Source organism: Ambystoma mexicanum, chromosome 8 (genome assembly GCF_040938575.1).
Source record: "Ambystoma mexicanum isolate Mex_15411 chromosome 8, UKY_AmexF1_1, whole genome shotgun sequence".
Lineage (NCBI taxonomy): Eukaryota > Metazoa > Chordata > Amphibia > Caudata > Ambystomatidae > Ambystoma > Ambystoma mexicanum.
Window position 1 is genome coordinate 521,421,505 of NC_090929.1, and position 18,247 is coordinate 521,439,751.

Below are 18,247 nucleotides of genomic sequence, written 5' to 3' on the forward strand. Positions count from 1 at the left end.
GCTAGGGAGGTAGGGGGGGTGGGGCGGAGCGCACACAGCACAGTGACCCCATGAGCGCTCTTCTGGCTCCACCCCACCCCCTACCTATATCACAGCAGGAGCCAAGGTAGACCCTCTGCGAACCTGGGGGCTCGCCTCGGTCATCAAAGAGGCAATCCTCCAGGTTCGCCAGGGTCTGTAGACCCTGTGACAGAGCTGAAAGCGCACTGTGTACACAGAGCAGAATCCATTTGGAAAACGCAATGATCACCAAGCCACCAGCTTCCCGGCTCGGTGATCATTGTCTTTCGCAAATGAATTCTGATATTTGTAGACAGTCCATGCATGCTCTGCTCAGAAAGATGGCTTTGAAAAGTACACAAACAAGGTTTGGTTCCTAGACTTTTCGAGCCATGAAAGAAAGTGCACCATTTTCCAAATATTATTTCGAACATTTCCTTTAATCGGAGTTCAACTGCAAGCTCACCCCCTCTGAACTCCACCCCCAACCCATCCCTCGTGGGATTCCACTTCAAATGTTTTCCATTTCCGCCAATGATAACACCGGAAGTTGTGTGTGCAAAGTCCCGTGTCTCTTTTACTTTCGCTTTTCTTTCGTGGGGCTTGTCCGTCTCCGGTAGTCTCCGGCGTAATTAAACAACAATGCAGCACACGGTACTGTAGTTTTGTCAATGCCCGAGGGCAACTCACAAAGGTAACCCGGGGCAATCGCTGCTGGCCGCACCCAGAGAAGAACAGCCGAATCACCGAAGAAAGCTGGCACGGATCCAAATGTCCATCTGCCTTATTGACGACTACATGCTGCGTTTCGAAAAAATAATTGAAATATTCCGAACTAAGTCTGCTTCGCAAATAGTTGAAGTCCGGCCTCCGAATAAACTATCTAAACAGGGCCGTGACTCTTGGCTGAATAATGCACCACTGCTGTTACATCATTCTACTGGTGAGTAATAAAAACAATTGTATACCCTCCTCCCCTTTGACCCGCCTAGTATTCACGGAGTTGTAGTAGCTCGTGGATTTTTTTTATATATTGCGGCAAAATGCAAGGGGAGAATTGGGCCTGAATAAGCTCCTGCAATAACTGTCCTGCTGGAGTGTACACACGAGACGCAGGGTGACTATTTTGCTAGAGGAAATGAGCACCATACCATGTTTGCATCACGTGCAAAGAAGGAATGAACGTTTGAATTACTAGTACAGCCATGATTGATAAATTCGTAGTCATTCTTATGTTCCCAAAATGCACTTTGTTTTTATGCAAAGCAGCCAGCATCCTATACTCAGGGTGCATCACACACAACACACTTGGCTCTGCCCCAACCCCACCACTTGCAATACGGCCCAAGTCCTGTCAACACCTCCAAGCCCTTCTACTTATGTAACTCTTTTCCATGCCTTTCTTCTGTTAGTTCCACCCCTCCCCTCGAGGTATAACCGCCCCTCTTCCCAAAAAGCACCAGTTTTTTCTGCTCCTACCGGAACTACGTGTCAAGCCTCCTCATTGTGCAGGGCTCAGTGGGTCCATTGTTGGTGTTCCTTGTATTTTTGGTCCTCCTGTAGTGCTTTGGGAGAGCAGTAGACTTGAGGGCACCTGCTGGGTCTCCTGCGGGGCGTCAGGACCCAGCAGATGAGAGTTCAAGATGGCAGGCAAGCTGGGGGAGGCCCAGTGTGCTCGACTCACTGTCCTGGCCCCGAGGTAAGTGAAACCTGCAGTGGGGCATGCAGGCTTGACTTCTCCTGAAGGCCTAGAGGACTCCAGGAAGTCTCTCCTAGTGCATGATCCAGGGTCAGATACGAGCAAAATGTGCAGGGATGCAACGGTTGCAGGGCAACTGTCATGTCCACGTGCATGCATGTGCTCGCCAAGCTCTTGTTAGGCATACTTTTTTGGAACACGTGTGAGGTTGCTGAGCTATTGCTGGGTGGCAGCAGCGAACACGTAGCGTTGGCGCGCACATGCCCAGAGTAGATGCTTTGCGGTTCCTAGACAATGGCATACACGCCTATCCACAGTTACGAATGTGGCGTGTGGTAGTTTCCAGGCAACAGGCTGTATAAAAAAGGTTCAAACCTCTGGGACAATGGGACAGTGTTCGGATAAGACCAAGCACCTGGAGGTATACCCTCCTCTCGGTCCCTAGCTACTTGTTGCAAGAGCACTCCAGTCTTCAGGTCCACCTTTTTCTTTTCTAGCCTCTCCTTCTAATTACTCACCCTGTTCTCATAATACTGAGTAATATGTAACTTTTCAGACAGGGTTTTGGTTTGCCAAGCACTTTCCGACGCTGTGATCTGACACTGAATTTCAGGCAAAAGCATGTCTACATATTTATCAACAAATAATCTTTTCCGCTGTTCAGTACTCCAAATCCTGTCCACTCTAATCAGAAAATATCCATTAAAGATTTCAGTTGCTTCCTCAGTTTTCCGTTGCAAGCAGGCAACTAATTAATATTTTTCTCGGGTACCAATATTTTAAGTTTTGTAAGAATGTGTTTAGGTAGTGCAAGTATTGTCTGCGATGATCTCTCTGCCCCCTTCCTTTCCTTGTCCGTGTTCATGAGATCGGCCCATGTACCACCCAGCCCTTCACAATCGTATATGTTTCTGATCTGTTTCCATAAATCGGGAGGTAAAATAACAGAAAATAATAATTCTGTCTTTTAAGATAAATATTGAAGAAAGCAAAGTTGATTGCATTTCTTTATAGAAGCCTGTAGGATTCTTCCTAATATCAAGGATGGATTGTTTAAGGCAATTTATCTCCGACCTGGAGAAAGGGACATATACAAATTGCTCGAGATAACTCTCCTCAGTAATAACTGCTGGATCGCCGCATTCGCTCCTCGTGCCTGTTTATGTGGTATGTGAATAGGGGGTACTTCCCTCAAATATCATATCATATCATTGGTAACTGTAAGGTCAGGTTATCAAGTCTGTTATTTAAAAGTACAGCCAAATCAAGAGATAGTGAAGTGGATGTAATTTTCTGCAAAGGTGTGTGTATATATATTGAGCAACATAATTTCCTTTTAAGACACTCATCCTGCAAGTATTTCACCATTATCTGTAACACTTTTTTTCTGAATTGATGGGGAATATTGGGCAAAAGTGTCATGATCTCTTTAGGGGAGGGAGAGACATCTGAAATCCCCTGAGAGCATCCCTGATGATAATGCACATTTCTTCGTTATCTCTAATGTGTATGGTTTGGTGTAGTACCAGCATCTCTATCTAGTTTAGATTGGTGTAGCTGGTCCAGTTCTCGTTTAAAGGAAAATAATTTCAACATGTGTTTGTCTATTTTTAGTGGTATATCCCGGGTACAGGCCAGATAATTGAAATCTTGTAAATTCTGTGGGGCAGCGGTGTCGGTAAAATCGCCCCAAATCTGCACCAGGTATTGTCCCATTTGTTCTAGCAGAACTTTCTGTTCAGGAATGCTTTCATGATCACTTGGAGAGCTTGAAGCGGCTGTTTCATTGCCCTTCCGTATATATATATTTCTGCATTCTGCACATTTTCAATGCTATTTTTCACTCAGTGGATACTGCACTACGAGTCACAGCTCTCTGGTTACTGAGGGAACTGTGATATTCAAGTAGAGGAGTGTTGGAAGTGATAGGGGATGTTGGTGATGAGGTTTAAGGTGCTTCTGGTGTGGAAGGGGGTAGGGGCCAAGAGTTAGGGCTTGTGTCGAGAGTTAGCGACTGTGGTTGGGCTGGCAGAGGCGTGGCAGAACATAGAGAGGGGGTGGTGCTGGTGCTGTAGGAGGAGCTTGTCTCTCACTTAGCAGTTTGTCCATTAACTTATCAGACATGCACAAGTCCCTTGACAGGTATATTTCATTTACATTTAGCTGGAAGTTCCTGTCCATGGCCCTAATACCCCCTTCGTGTTTCTGCTGGTCATGCGCTAAAGCCTTTTCTGCTTGGGTAATATGTCTGCAAGCATATTTTTCCCTACTTTTGAGGCGTTGAGTGGCTTCTTTGCGCCAATGCAGAATCAAATCAAAAGTGGCAGGCCTAGCTTTTTTATTTAATAATACTGACTCCAAATGCTGTATTCTTGCTAGTTCAAAAGAACCATTTTGTGGCAAATTTGTTACATGTCTGGTCTGTTGTGCCAAACACTGTTAAAAACAATTGCTCCTAACCCGTATTTAATATACTGTCATGATGCCTACCCCCGGAGCACCAGGCCAGGCCCAGCACCCCCGGGAGCAGGCATCATGCCCCCGGGTAAAAGCCCAGCGGCCCCTTATAGGGGCTCTTTGGACTCTGTCCTGGCACCGTTGACGCCAGGCTCATGTTGGACATCAGTCCTGGCGCCACAGGCGACAGGCTCATAAAGGAAGGTGTTTTGTGCACTTACCTGATGCAGACCATGCTGCAAGATTCAGGCCTCCCTGAGACCCGAAAGGGACTATTTTTTCATTGGGACTATTTTGCCACTCGTACGTGGCCAGGGAAGGATACTTACCTGGAACTACTTTGGGGGCTATTTAAGCCACGCCCAGACAGTAGCTCACGCTTCGCATTGTTCTGCATCCAAGCAGCTGAACGCTTACCGTGTCTGCTCCTGCATCTGGTATCCAGCCACGCCCGCCTCGATCCTGGAACACCTGTAAGGAAAGAAGAGAAGAGAAAGGTGAAAACCAAGAATTTTATCAAACTTCTTACCTGCATCCGGAACCTTCACGCCAGCGTTCCTGAGAAAAGACTTTCATTTAAAAGCACTGCGTTGCTCGCTGCAGCGCCGCGCTTCACTCACCTGTCCTCGGGAGTTCTTCTGGCTCCACCGCGACTGTCTGCACCGGTCGCCACATCTCTGCGCCTAGAGGAGAGAAGAAGAGACAAAAGGTGAGCAGAAGGAACATATGAGGAAAGCCTAATTTTCCGCCATAACACTTACCGGTCTTCTGTTGGTGGACCATTCCTCATTTCGGGTCGGCGCCGCTTCGTTGGCAGGTACCGCACCCCGGTCCCTATGGGGAAAGGACAAAAGACATTACTGGAGGAATATAAAGACATTAAGAGGGATCGCCCCCATCGCTAACTCACCTGAGTTTACCATCGGCAATTCAATCCCTCAACGCATCGCCTTCATTCTGCACCTGAAATAAAGGACAGATCACAGGTTAGGAAGGCAACAGAAAAAGGAGGCTCAACACTTGAACTTATGTAATCTTCATACTTACGGCGTTCCGCTCGGAAAAGTCAAGTGGATTTTGCCAGCGCCATTCTGAAAACCAGTGAAGTAACTGGACAAACACGCGCCCCTGCACCAGAAGCAGGATGGAGAGTTCATCCTTTCAAACCATAAGGTGAGCTTCAACCGGGGATTTCGGAGGAAGTTAGAGAAGAACGAAGGGGGGAAGGGGGGAGCAAGCACACTATTCTGCAGACTGTTAATCCTCTTTCTCATCTGCAGAAGGATATTCCTACGGGCCAGACAAGCAAGATTTAAGGGTCCTGTTCAGTCGGTGTTCCGAGTTCTGCGCATCACGCTCGAAGAGGCCACAGCAACCCAGACTAGACCAGCGCCTCCGTGGGAGTCAGGTGAGCGTTACAGAACGCAAAGCCCTCCCACAAATTCCCACCCAGGCGCTATGGAAACTTCCGAGACTGATCAGTTGGCCCAAGTACTGGGGGAATTACGGGCCGAAGTACACGCCGCTCGTCAAGAGACTAATGCTCTCAGGAGGGAAGTGATTGTTTCAAAGGAAAGAACTGGTGACCTGGCTAGACAGTTTTTGCAAGGTCAAGCTGAACACACTCCTCTACCCGGTTCCGGGGGGAACCCCGCTCCTGTGGTTACCAGTAACCCTGTGCAGATTAATCTACCTGGAAACATGCCGCTGGCCCCACCCGAACGCTTTGCTGGGGACCCCAAACAATTCGCTGTATTCATGAATCAGTGTCGTTTGCACTTCCTATGCAGACCTGGGGCCTTCCCTAATGACCAGACCAAGGTAGCCTTTGTATTGTCATATCTCAGCAGCTGTGCTGCCGATAGGTCAGTTCCACTGGTTACTCAAGATGACCCGATTCTCCGTGATTTTCAAGGATTTCAAGCAAGCATGGAAAGGTTATTTGCTCGACACTCTCAGGGGCAGGCTCTGGATGACGAACTCCTATCCCAGCGACAGGGCAATCAGGACCTCCTATCCTACATTGCAACCTTTAATAGACTAATTGTGGAAACTGGGTGGCCAGAGGATAAAAGAATCACGTTATTTTATCGAGGTCTACGCGGAGAACTTAAAGATGTCCTAGCCCAAGTTGTAAATCCGCCCCAAGAATGCACAGAATAAATAGACTTAGTGGTCCAATTGGATCACAGACTTCAAAACAGAAAAGCAGATTGGTCCAAGTTTGAGACCCGGGTGTTGGTCAAGACCCACGCTAACCCCAAGGGTGCTGATGTCTCTGAGCCTATGCAAATCGGAGGGGTTAAAGGACCTTTAACTCAAAAAGAACGTGAAAGAAGACGGCAGATGCAATTATGTCTTTATTGTGGGTCCTCTGGACACTTTCTACGAGATTGCCCGGCAAAACCGCCCAAGAAGGTGGTAGGAGCCGCTGATAAAAACCATGAAGACTCTGTTTCGGGAAACGACCATGCCCGACAAGCGTAGGGGTCCGCTTGCCGAGCTTGAAAACTAACTCTCAGACCTCGCATTTCATTGTGCCAATGGTCCTCGTAGATCTGGAACAGCCTAAGCGGTTGCATGCAATAAAGGCATACATCGATAGTGGGGCTATAGGAAATTATGTGGATCGTGAATTGGTCTCTAGGATTAACCTCCCTGTGCGTCCTAAAACCAGCAAAGATGTCATCACCACAGTCGATGGAACCGAAATTGCCTCTGGACCGGTAACACATTCCACTGCTGAGGTGACACTTATAGGTCCGGACGGCCATCGGGAGGCAGTTGTGTTTGATGTAATCAAGGCTCCACAGTTTCAGGTTATTCTCGGAATCCCTTGGTTAGAGACACATAATCCTCAAATTGATTGGCGAGCAAAGAGAATAACCTTCCCGGCTTGTGCACAAACCTGCTACCCAGAAAATATGAAGATTAGTCTAGCGTCTGTAACCTCTGTCTCCATGCAACTACCTCCGGAATACCAAGACTTTCAGGACGTCTTCCAAAAGGAACAGGCAACACGTTACCTCCCCACAGATCGTACGATTGCCAAATCGATCTGGTGCCCGGTGCACAACCCCCTTGTAGCAGGATTTATGCCCTTATTGAACCTGAGAATCTGCATTTGGGACAATATTTAGATCAATACCTAGCCAATGGTTTCATTCGCCCGTCAAAGTCTCCGGCATCCTCGGCTTTGTTCTTCGTGCCCAAAAAAGAAGGCGACCTTAGAACTTGTATCGACTACCGCGCATTGAACCAGATAACTGTTAAAAACCGTTACCCTCTGCCTCTGATCCCTGAACTCCTTGACCAGGTGAAGGACGCTTGCGTATACACCAGGTTAGATCTCCGGGGGGCTTATCATCTGGTGCGAGTAAAAGAAGGCGACGACTGGAAAACGGCCTTCCGTACAAAATATGGATTATTCGAATACCAGGTGATGCCTTTCGGGTTGTGCAACGCGCCTGCTGCCTTCCAATTCTTCATGAACGATGTCCTTCGGGAACTCATCGATGTTTGTGTTGTCGTATATATCGATGACATTCTTGTGTACTCCTCTTCGGAATCTGATCACAGAAAGCATGTCAGGGCCGTCCTTGAGAAATTGCGCCAGCACAAACTGTTTGCAAAGCTGGAAAAGTGCGTTTTCCATACCACCGAGGTTGAGTTTCTTGGATTCATCCTGACACCTAACGGGGTCCGAATGGACTCACGAAAAGTGGATGCCATCCTCAAATGGCCATCACCTAGTTCGGTGAAAGGTGTCCAAAGCATGCTTGGTTTTGCTAATTTTTATCGCAGATTTATCCCGGAATTTTCACGTGTGGTACAACCCATCACTGCACTCTTGCGAAAAAATAAACGCTTCGAATGGACCGAGGAAGCCAAACAGGCCTTTCAGGAATTGAAAGCTAAATTCACGTCCGCACCTATTTTGAAGCACCCGCGTCCCGATCTCCCTTATATAGTCGAAACCGACGCGTCCAGCTTAGCCATGGGAGCTGTCCTGTCTCAGAGAGACCTTGAAACCAACCAACTGCACCCCGTAGCATTTTGGTCCAGAAAGTTCTCGCCACCTGAAGTAAATTATGCAATCACCGACAAGGAATTATTAGCCATTAAGTCCGCCTTTAAGGCGTGGCGGCATTATCTTCTTGGCGCCAGGTATACCATCACCGTGATCACTGATCACCGAAACTTACAATATTTAAAAACTGCCAAGGCTCAATCGTCAAGTCAGCTCTGCTGGGCTTTGTTCTTTACTGAGTTCGATTTTGTAATCACTTACCGCCCCGGCTGTAAGAATGGCAAAGCGGACGCGCTATCTCGAATAGGAATGGGAGAAATAGACACAAACTCAGAACCTGTGCCGATAATTCCCGCACAAAGAATTTTGGGGATAACCTCTTTACAAACCCTTGTAGACATTCAAGCACGGGTAAAACAACTCCTGGACTCTACAGCCTTGCAGGATTGGATCCAAAGGGGGTCTTACTTTTCGGTCAAAGATGGCCTACCTTACTTCCAAGGACGCTTATTTCTGCCAGAAAAGGAATTGCAAGAACTGGTTATTTCCCGTCATCATGATACCCTGATGGAAGGACATCCTGGCATTGCCAAAACTGAGGAAAAAATTAAACGACAATTCTGGTGGCCTTCCTGGCGAAAGGATATTAAATCTTTCTTGATGTCCTGTGGAGTTTGCGCCCAAAACAAAGGCCAAAAGACAAAACCCGCCGGTCTTCTTCAGCCTTTAGACATTCCACCAGCACCTTGGCACACCTTGTCACTAGATTTTATCACGGACCTGCCCCCTTGTAATGGATACAATACAATTCTGGTTGTGGTGGATTTATTTTCCAAGATGGCCCATTTTATTCCGTTGAAAGGATTACCTTCAGCTTCTGTCCTAGCCAAGGAATTCCTCGAAAATAACATCCGTTTGCATGGATTCCCTTCCATACTAGTCTCCGACCGGGGAAGCCAGTTTATTTCTCATTTTTGGAGAAAGTGTTGTCAACTGGCACAAATCGACGTAAGACTCTCAACCAGCCACCACCCACAGACCGATGGTCAGACAGAGAGAACGAACCAGACCCTTGAACAATACCTACGATGTATGTTGCACCAATCGGAGGGTAATTGGAAGGATATTTTATGGGTGGCCGAATATGCATACAATAACTCGGTACACTCTGGAACTGGACAAAGCCTCTTTTATACCCTATATGGACATCACCCTCGTACTTCAGACCTGGACTCGCCTCTGAGCCTTGAAATGCCCGCAGTGGACCATTTGCATTCCACGATAACTCAAGCCTTCAAGGATGCAACTGCACATTTGCAACAAGCGAAAGGGAAATACAAAAAGAATGCGGATCTGCATCGGAGTGAGGCGCCTCCATACCAAATAGGGGATCAAGTATGGTTGGCTACCAAACACTTATTGCTCAAGGGACCTCAAACTTTTAATCCAAGGTATTTGGGCCCTTACTCGATCAAAGCTATAATTAACCCAGTGGCAGTCAAGCTCGATCTACCAGCTAAAATGCGGATTCACCCCGTTTTTCATGTGTCACTTTTGAAACCAGTGCAACCAGGAACCAGATTGATAAAGCCACCAGAACCAATCCAGATAGATGGGGAGCCTGAATTCGAGGTGAAGAACATTTTGGATTCTAAGATCTCAAAATCAAAACTTTTCTATCTAATTGATTGGAAAGGGTACGGGCCTCAGGAAAGGTCTTGGGAACCCAGCGACCATGTAAATGCACCTCGGCTGGTAAAAAGGTTCCATCAGAATTTCCCAAACAAACCGAAACCTCCAGAGGGAACAACCTTGGGGGGGGGGAGTGCTGTCATGATGCCTACCCCCGGAGCACCAGGCCAGGCCCAGCACCCCTGGGAGCAGGCATCATGCCCCCGGGTAAAAGCCCAGCAGCCCCTTATAGGGGCTCTTTGGACTCTGTCCTGGTGCAGTTGGCGCCAGGCTCATGTTGGACATCAGTCCTGGCGCCATAGGTGCCAGGCTCATAAAGGAAGGTGTTTTGTGCTCTTACCTAATGCAGACCATGCTGCAAGATTCAGGCCTCCCTGAGACCTGAAAGGGACTATTTTTTCATTGGGACTATTTTGCCACTCGTGCGTGGCCAGGGAAGGATACTTACCTGGAACTACTTTGGGGGCTATTTAAGCCACGCCCAGACAGTAGCTCACGCTTCTCGTTGTTCTGCATCCAAGCAGCTGAACGCTCACCGTGTCTGCTCCTGCATCTGGTCTCCAAGCACGCCCGCCTCGATCCTGGAACACCTGTAAGGAAAGAAGAGAAGAGAAAGGTGAAAACCAAGAATTTTATCAAACTTCTTACCTGCATCCGGAACCTTCACGCCAGCGTTCCTGAGAAAAGACTTTCATTTAAAAGTACTGCGTTGCTCGCTGCAGCGCCGCGCTTCACTCACCTGTCCTCGGGAGTTCTTCTGGCTCCACCGCGACTGTCTGCACCGGTCACCACATCTCTGCGCCTAGGGGAGAGAAGAAGAGACAAAAGGTGAGCAGAAGGAACATTTGAGGAAAGCCTAATTTTCGCCATAACACTTACCGGCCTTCTGTTGGTGGACCATTCCTCATTTCGGGTCAGCGCCGCTTCGTTGGCAGGTACCGCAGCCCGGCCCCTATGGGGAAAGGACAAAAGACATTACTGGAGGAATATAAAGACATTAAGAGGGATCGCCCCCATCGCTAACTCACCTGAGTTTACCATCGGCAATTCAATCCCTCAACGCATCGCCTTCATTCTGCACCTCAAATAAAGGACAGATCACAGGTTAGGAAGGCAACAGAAAAGGAGGCTCAACACTTGAACTTATAGATCTTCATACTTACTGCGTTCCGCTCGGAAAAGTGAAGTGGATTTTGCCAGCGCCATTCTGAAAACCAGTGACGTAACTGGACAAACACACGCCCCTGCACCAGAAGCAGGATGGAGAGTTCATCCTTTCAAACCATAAGGTGAGCTTCAACCGGGGATTTCGGAGGAAGTTAGAGAAGAACGAAGGGGGAAAGAGGGGAGAAAGCACACTATTCTGCAGACTGTTAATCCCCTTTCTCATCTGTAGAAGGATATTCCTATGGGCCAGACCAGCAAGATTTGAGGGTCCTGTTCAGTCAGTGTTCCGAGTTCTGCGCATCACGCTCAAAGAGGCCACAGCAACCCAGACTAGACCAGCACCTCCGTGGGAGTCAGGTGAGCGTTACATATACATTTCATTGGCTGGGAAACCCTCAGGTGGGGCAGGCTGACCATATTCTAACCCAGTGAGTTGTTTTTTATTGCAGCAAAGTTCTGCCCAACACGTGCGCATCTTACTAAAACCAAGAATTTCTTAACTCAGTCTCTCACCTGGCAAATATTTTTGTGTACAACCAGTTTGGAACAAACTCAACTAATTCCAATCAAAAGCAATCCCCCATCAAACTAACTCTGTGGCTGGTAGTCTTCAAAAGAGCGAAAACAAAGTTGCAGCTATGGTTCGGGACTCTTGCTAGAATGATCACTGGCCGTAGAGATGGACGCGGATCACGAGTAGCAGCTGCGAGAAACTTTGTCTCAGATTAGCAGGATTCACTGGTACTCACTAGTCCCAACATCCGTTCACTCTGTCCTCGAAAGTGATGGATCATCCTCGAAAGGGCCCCACGTCCCGGCACAAATTGTAAGACCAAAAACTGGTAAATGCAAATAGGATAAGACCAACAGTCACAGGTAAAATATATTTCGCTTCAAGCGGACCCAGGTTCATCTACAACAAAGTACAGTCGTAGTGATGTTTTGCACCAAGATCCCTTCGCCTTTTATACACATTGACTTTGAGGTTGTCATTTCCCAGATAGTTTATGGTTTCCTGCAACTTGTAGAATTTTCTGCAAAAACATACATAAACATACATTTCTCATCAGTGTCTTATTTGCATAGTTTAATCTTTTCAGATTTCAAGCTGTTTCAAGCGTCAGGACACATTCCCACTCATCTAATCTATGTTTGTCTGACCAAAGGTCACTGTGCATCTGTAGTTTATTTAGGATACCCCTTTCCTGGTATGCACAGAACTGCTCCTGCGTTGTTAATCATTGGCACATATATCTTGAGACCCACGCGTTTAGCATTGAGAGACAAGGAAGGCATATATTATCTCCTCTCTCACTTGGGCCTAGCTGTTCAAGGTCCAAGGCTGAACAAACCGCAAGCCAAGTATTTATGTGCAACAACAGGGCTCTCTGCATTCTTATGCCGTAAACATATTTCTTGTAAACTGAGAAAATAGGAGACTCAAAATGGAGTCTGTGGACAAAATGGAGGGTTTAGGCTAACTTAAAATGGATGTAGTTTCACAGAGTCTTCTTTTTGCACCGCTGTTAGCAGGGGAAGAAGTCCAAGGTGGATGACAAGCTCCTCCTTTTACAAAACAATAACAAATGAATATTAATAAGGCAAGAGAACAACTATGATTCCCTCCCCACCCTCTTCTCCTTCCACGCTCACCCACACTGCCCTCTTCCTCTTCTTCCAGCTCATCTTCCACCTCATAAAGGGAGGATCTACAGGAGAGGTTAGGGGCAGATTTGGAACACATTGCCTTGCCACAATTCCTGGCAAAGTTGTGCCTGCCTCAAAGAGATGTTGTCAGGCTAGCAGTCTCTGCTGGGGTGGATATCTTGGCCAACCTTGCAGGTCTGCAGCACACAACCTTTCTGGTGTTTCATAGGAGCCACTGTCTCTGGCTGTGCATCGAGGATTGGGAATCAGAGGGTAACCGGAAGTCTTCAGCACAAAGACGCTTGTACGTAGGCCAGAGACGGTTTGGCAATGATTGAAAACCTGAGTCCTTAAGAGTTTCAAAGCAGGTACACATGCTGACAATTTTAGAAGAAATCTGCCTCTAGCTCCAAAGGTTTATTATCCTAAAGAAAACAATTCTTACCTATTTATAAAGGTGACCATAGCAAACCTCACTTAGAGGCCCTTTCAGGAAGACCATCTCCCTGCCTTATTGGCCGTAGTCCTGACAATTTGTCAGCCAGTGGGAGGCATACTGGCTCCCTTTTCAAGGATATGGGACCAATTGTTCTCTCAGCCTGCAACACGGTGCATTTGGGGTGCAGAATACAATTCTTCTCTCCCCCCCCCCTCCAGGGATGAGGTCGCTATCTCCCATCAGACATCCACATGAACAGGGCCATCGCTTTCGGGCCGACAAGAACTGCTACACAAGGATACATTAGTAAGAGTGCATCAGACACTGAAGAATGGGCTTTACTCTGGAATCTACCAGGTGCCCAAAACCAGGACACAACAAGTTGATTATAGACCTGAAGTACTGGAAAACCCTTGTGAGGAACAGGACGTTCAAGATGGAGAGTCTTCAAAAGATCTTTTCTGGCATTCCTCGAGGGGACTGGTTCTGTAGATGGGTCTCCAGGATGACTACTATGTCATCCCTATTCTCTGGAGCCACCTGCGCTTCATGATAGTTGCAGTACGGGGGAAATACGTTACCAATTCCGATGTGTGCCTTTTTGCCTAATTTCTTCATGAAACTGTTGCCCCTCTGGTAGAGACCCTACATCAAGAGGTTCCTTACTCGGACAACGAGATGGTCAGGGCCAAGGGTAGGAAGACAGTCCGTCTACCCCTATGGAAGGTTGCCAGTCTCTAACTACCTGTGGATTCTGATCTGCACTTGGTTCCCTCACAGTCTCCTCAGCTCATCGGAGCACAATTCGGTTTTAAGGAAAGAAAGTGAATTTACCTCTGGATAGGACCTGAGGCTGCTACATTCTCCACAGCAACTGGGTAATGCTCTCTGATGCTCCACGGTGAAATGGCTGCATCAGAAGAGTAAAGCTTCCAAAATCCCAGTCACAGATTCTATCCAGAAGAATCCGCACTGGGGGTCTTCCCTATCACATACGCAAACGTAAGTGGTCTTGTCTACTATTGTACTACAAATGCCAGTGCCCGAGGCTGGACGGTTGACGCTTCTGGAGATTCTCCTATGATTGGAAGTGATTTGCGGCCTTGGGCAGGGCATGGGTGTCCTTTAAGAACATGATTCGGAACCAAGCGATAGTGGTACGAATGGACGGTACTATGGCTCTGCCAATGAATTGTTTGAGGTCCAGCTTGCTGTGGGACTTGGCAATATCCATTAAGCACGTATCCTTTATGCAGGTGGTCCATATCAGGAGTGCTACTGTACAAACCTAGACAGCCTCAGAAGGGTCTTTCCGGCGGCAGAGGATTTGACACTCCAACAGCCAATCTTTTTGGGGAAATCTATAGAAAATTCAGGGGTCCCTGGATATACATGGTTGCCCCGCCCCCCCACCCCCCAAGAAGGCTATAATTTCCAAATTGTGTTCCTTATCTGGATACACGGGGCATAGGGAGTAGATGCTCTGTTGATAGATGGCCGAGACTAGAGTCTCTGCATTTCCTCCTAGTTCCATTATCTCACAAGTGCTTAGGGATAACAGGGAGTGCCAAGTCACACCGATGTCAGTGATGCCTTCCTGGCCTAGGTGAGGAGGATTTGGTTATTGATGCAGCTGTTGCTGCATTTGACACCCCACTGCAGGACAACTCAATTATCCTATCTCCTATTCAATAGGGGCGGTCTGGAAGGTGAAAGGAGGGGATTGCAAAAACACAGCCTATATCTTTAAGGTTGCAGAGGTGGTCCAGAAGGCTTGTAGATCCTCTACGCTTGGACATATGACCGTCAATGGGCCATCTTTGTGGCATATCTTCTGGCCCTGGAGTGTGGGATCCCTGTCTTTCTAAAGTTCCGGTTTAACAGGGTTTGGAGGGCCTCTATGCGCCCCTCCTTTCGTGCACAATGGCCTGCATTCCATGCATCCAAGGAACATTGATCCCCCACTGCCCAGAGTCAGGGCTGGTGTTAAGACTCCTTAGATGTATTTCAGCCTGAAGTCCTGAAATGGTATTGGGTGGAATTAACTCTTGTTCTGAGCCTGTTGCAGAAACCTCCCTTAGAGGCCCATAGCATCAATTGACCTGAAATGTCTACCAATAAAAGCCACATTGATAGACACCGTTACCTCAGCCTGGTGCTGTCTACCATTTATCTAGGTCCGCAAGGTGGCCATAATTCTGCGAGGGGACAGTTCCTTTGTCCTCAAGGTTTGCTCAAAGTTTCATAGATCACACAAAATAAATTGTGTTAACATCCTTCTATCTAGAGCCTCACGCTCCTGTGGATGAGGACTGCGTCTGTCTTGATGTTAAAGTGGTGGTTTTGGTGTCTTGACCTCTCTAAGGCTATTCGGACACCAGACAACACACTGGTTACTCTTGACGTTGAAGGAAGTGGTCAGGAGGTATCCGCAACCACCTTTGCAGATGATTGGAATGATTAAAATGATTGCTTGTAAACAAGTGGAGTGATTCCTGGGGGATCAGTTCAGGAGAGATACAGGGGTGCAGAGGGTCTCCTCCTGGGCTAATGCGCAGGTTATGTCCCAGCCAGACATTTGGGATGCTACAAGGGCCAATCCCGACATATTGATTAGGCATTATCGAATGCACGAGAAAGCTCCCAGATCTACTTCCTTTGGGGTGGGAGGGTTCCATTCTGTGTCATTATCTGTTGGCATGCTACACTTGATGATGGGCTGATTGAGCATTCTATTTGATGTCTGGTAGGTTTTTTAGTCATTGCCCTCTTCGTCATGGCCTTGGCTTTAGAGGGACGTGGAGGTAATGGTTGGATTGCGTACCAGTAATCTTCATTACCCTAGTCCTATCCTTCCTCGTCCCATTATGGATGTCCAACCTCGGGGTGGGGGTGGGGGGGGGGTGGAAGGGTCTTACGACAGTGCTTGGAGAGTTGAAACTGGTGCCTCAAGGAAAGAGGGGTGGTTATAGCTCCAGCGGAGGGGGAAGTCAACAGAGGAAAGGCTTGGAAAAGGGTTCCTGGAAGAAGCTGGAGCCTCTTGAATGTAAGTACTGGGACGTGGAATAGTAGAATTGGGAGTAATGAAGATAAGCGGTAAGTAATCCAACCAGTACTCTGTCTAAACAGTTGTATACCGACCGTGAGGGCGAGGCCAGGGGGCAGCTCCATAGTGCAGATAACCTGCACATTTTAGAACAGTCCAGGACTTCTCAGCTCTACTACATTGTCGGGAGGGCCCTGATCAGAGCACGAGTACCAACCATTCATTCTCTGGCATCTTGGTCAGCAATGTTTTCACACTTGTCTTTGTTTCTTGCAATGGGACATTAAATGCAACCAAGACACCCCACCCCCCAGTTCACTACCAAATCATCCTCCTGCTACCAAGACAATTAAGTGGAGTAGCACAAGGCTCATTTTAAAGATTCATTTATATCCATAATGTCTGCTAGCTTGATATGCAAACTTTTAAGTGTATGAAAGTCTTATCATTTTTCCCAAATACACAAACAAGGAAGGCAGTGTGCTTTTTGGAATGCAAGAACTCATTTACTCTCTCAAGTAGGTTAAATAAACGGGCACTTATCTAGCCGTTTATTAACTCAAATGTTACACAATACAAACAAAAATTATAGAAAAGGTTACATCACCATTTGGCAAATATGCGCTCCACTTCATGTCTGCCATGAAGTTGACTGGACAGCTTCCCAAACCCAGTTTAGCAAACAGAAAACCTGCACATGGGAACGGACCGGACAGTATATGGCTGCCTTCTCTCAGCCCAGCAGAAGTGATTGTGTCTCTCTCTGCCAACCTCATTCAGTGTCCATCAATCTAATGCAGGACAGTAATTTTCCAGAGCTACCAACTGCCAATAGCATTTCACAGTTACCCGGCCGGTTTATGCTGTAAACACCCTCTGTTTCTAATGGCTGCCGAAAGAAATGCTTTCTGCTCCTTGCAGAATGCAAAACAAACCTTGACTGGCCTGAATAAAAACAATATTTTTTTCTACTGTTTTAGAAAGTGTAGACGATGTTACACTTTCACTGAGGCTTGGAGTCAAATGTCAACTGCTGCACCCATCATGCATTTCACACAGACTCCATGTTTGAGTCAATGAGATTATATTTTTTAATGCATTACATTCCACCCTTGGACATTTGACTTCCATAGCCCAGTGGCACTAAATTTGGCTTTTGAAATTTGCAAAGCATTATAGCTAAGCTAGAAATACATTGCAAAACAACAAAATAGAATACAAATCATCCAGATAATAAAGATGCAAGCAAAGGCATAACCTAGGGTTTTACCAATATTTGGCATCCATGAAAACAGCCAATCCCACCAGTTCCCAGAATGATAAGAAATAACCTCCTTTTGTTAAATCATTCAATTTCTTGATGTGGTTTTGCACAGACTGGGAATGGTCACTCATGTTAAAGCAACAAAGTCCTTCAAAAGTATTGCACTCTGAATTATGTTTCAATAATAAGTAATCAATAGCAGCTATACTCTGCAAAACTGATTTTCTCATGAATTGCTTTTAGATAGCAAAGTTTTCGAAGGCTTGAGAGATATGATTCAACCCTTTCACTACTAAACATGCTAACTTAATTAGGGATTTACAGCCCCCGGCAGCTTATCCCCAGACTCCCACCAAAGAGTAATCAAGAGCTAATACTTCATATTTAGACAATAACTTTACATTTGAATCGCAATCCGGGTGTAGCCCTACAGATTCAAACATTGATATCTTTACTCTAGGTATCGCTGGCTGCAAAGGAAACGAGGTTGGTAAACGTGTAACTTCACATGGACCTCCAGAGATGTTAGCAGGAATGTAGGTAAAAGTAGTATTCCCACACAAGAATAACCATCCTCCGGAAAGTTTAACATGGTTCAAATGACTAGCAACCGCAATTGTATGATTATTATAAGTCATGGTGTTGGTCCCGTTGGTACATGTGCACATAGTTGTTCTTCAAGCACAGTCCGGTGGATTTCTTTATTTATATTCAATTGTTGACACTTGCCAACCTCCTCTGGCTGACAAGTCATAAGAAAGCAAGTATATCGTTTAGCAATACGATAGTTATAGAATTTAGTTAGG

At 46.8% G+C, this 18,247-nt stretch overlaps 1 protein-coding gene across 2 annotated transcripts in view; it reads left to right on the forward strand.

The window, feature by feature from the left end:
* The first annotated feature begins 535 nt into the window (after positions 1-535).
* Positions 536-18,247, forward strand: part of TNFRSF14 (TNF receptor superfamily member 14) — a 661,986-nt gene continuing 644,274 nt past the window's right edge. For both annotated transcript variants that reach the window (XM_069610212.1, XM_069610211.1), the window contains exon 1: positions 536-943. In XM_069610212.1, coding sequence (XP_069466313.1) covers positions 914-943 — 30 coding nt within the window. In that variant the 5' untranslated portion in view covers positions 536-913. The remainder of the gene's footprint in view (positions 944-18,247) is intronic.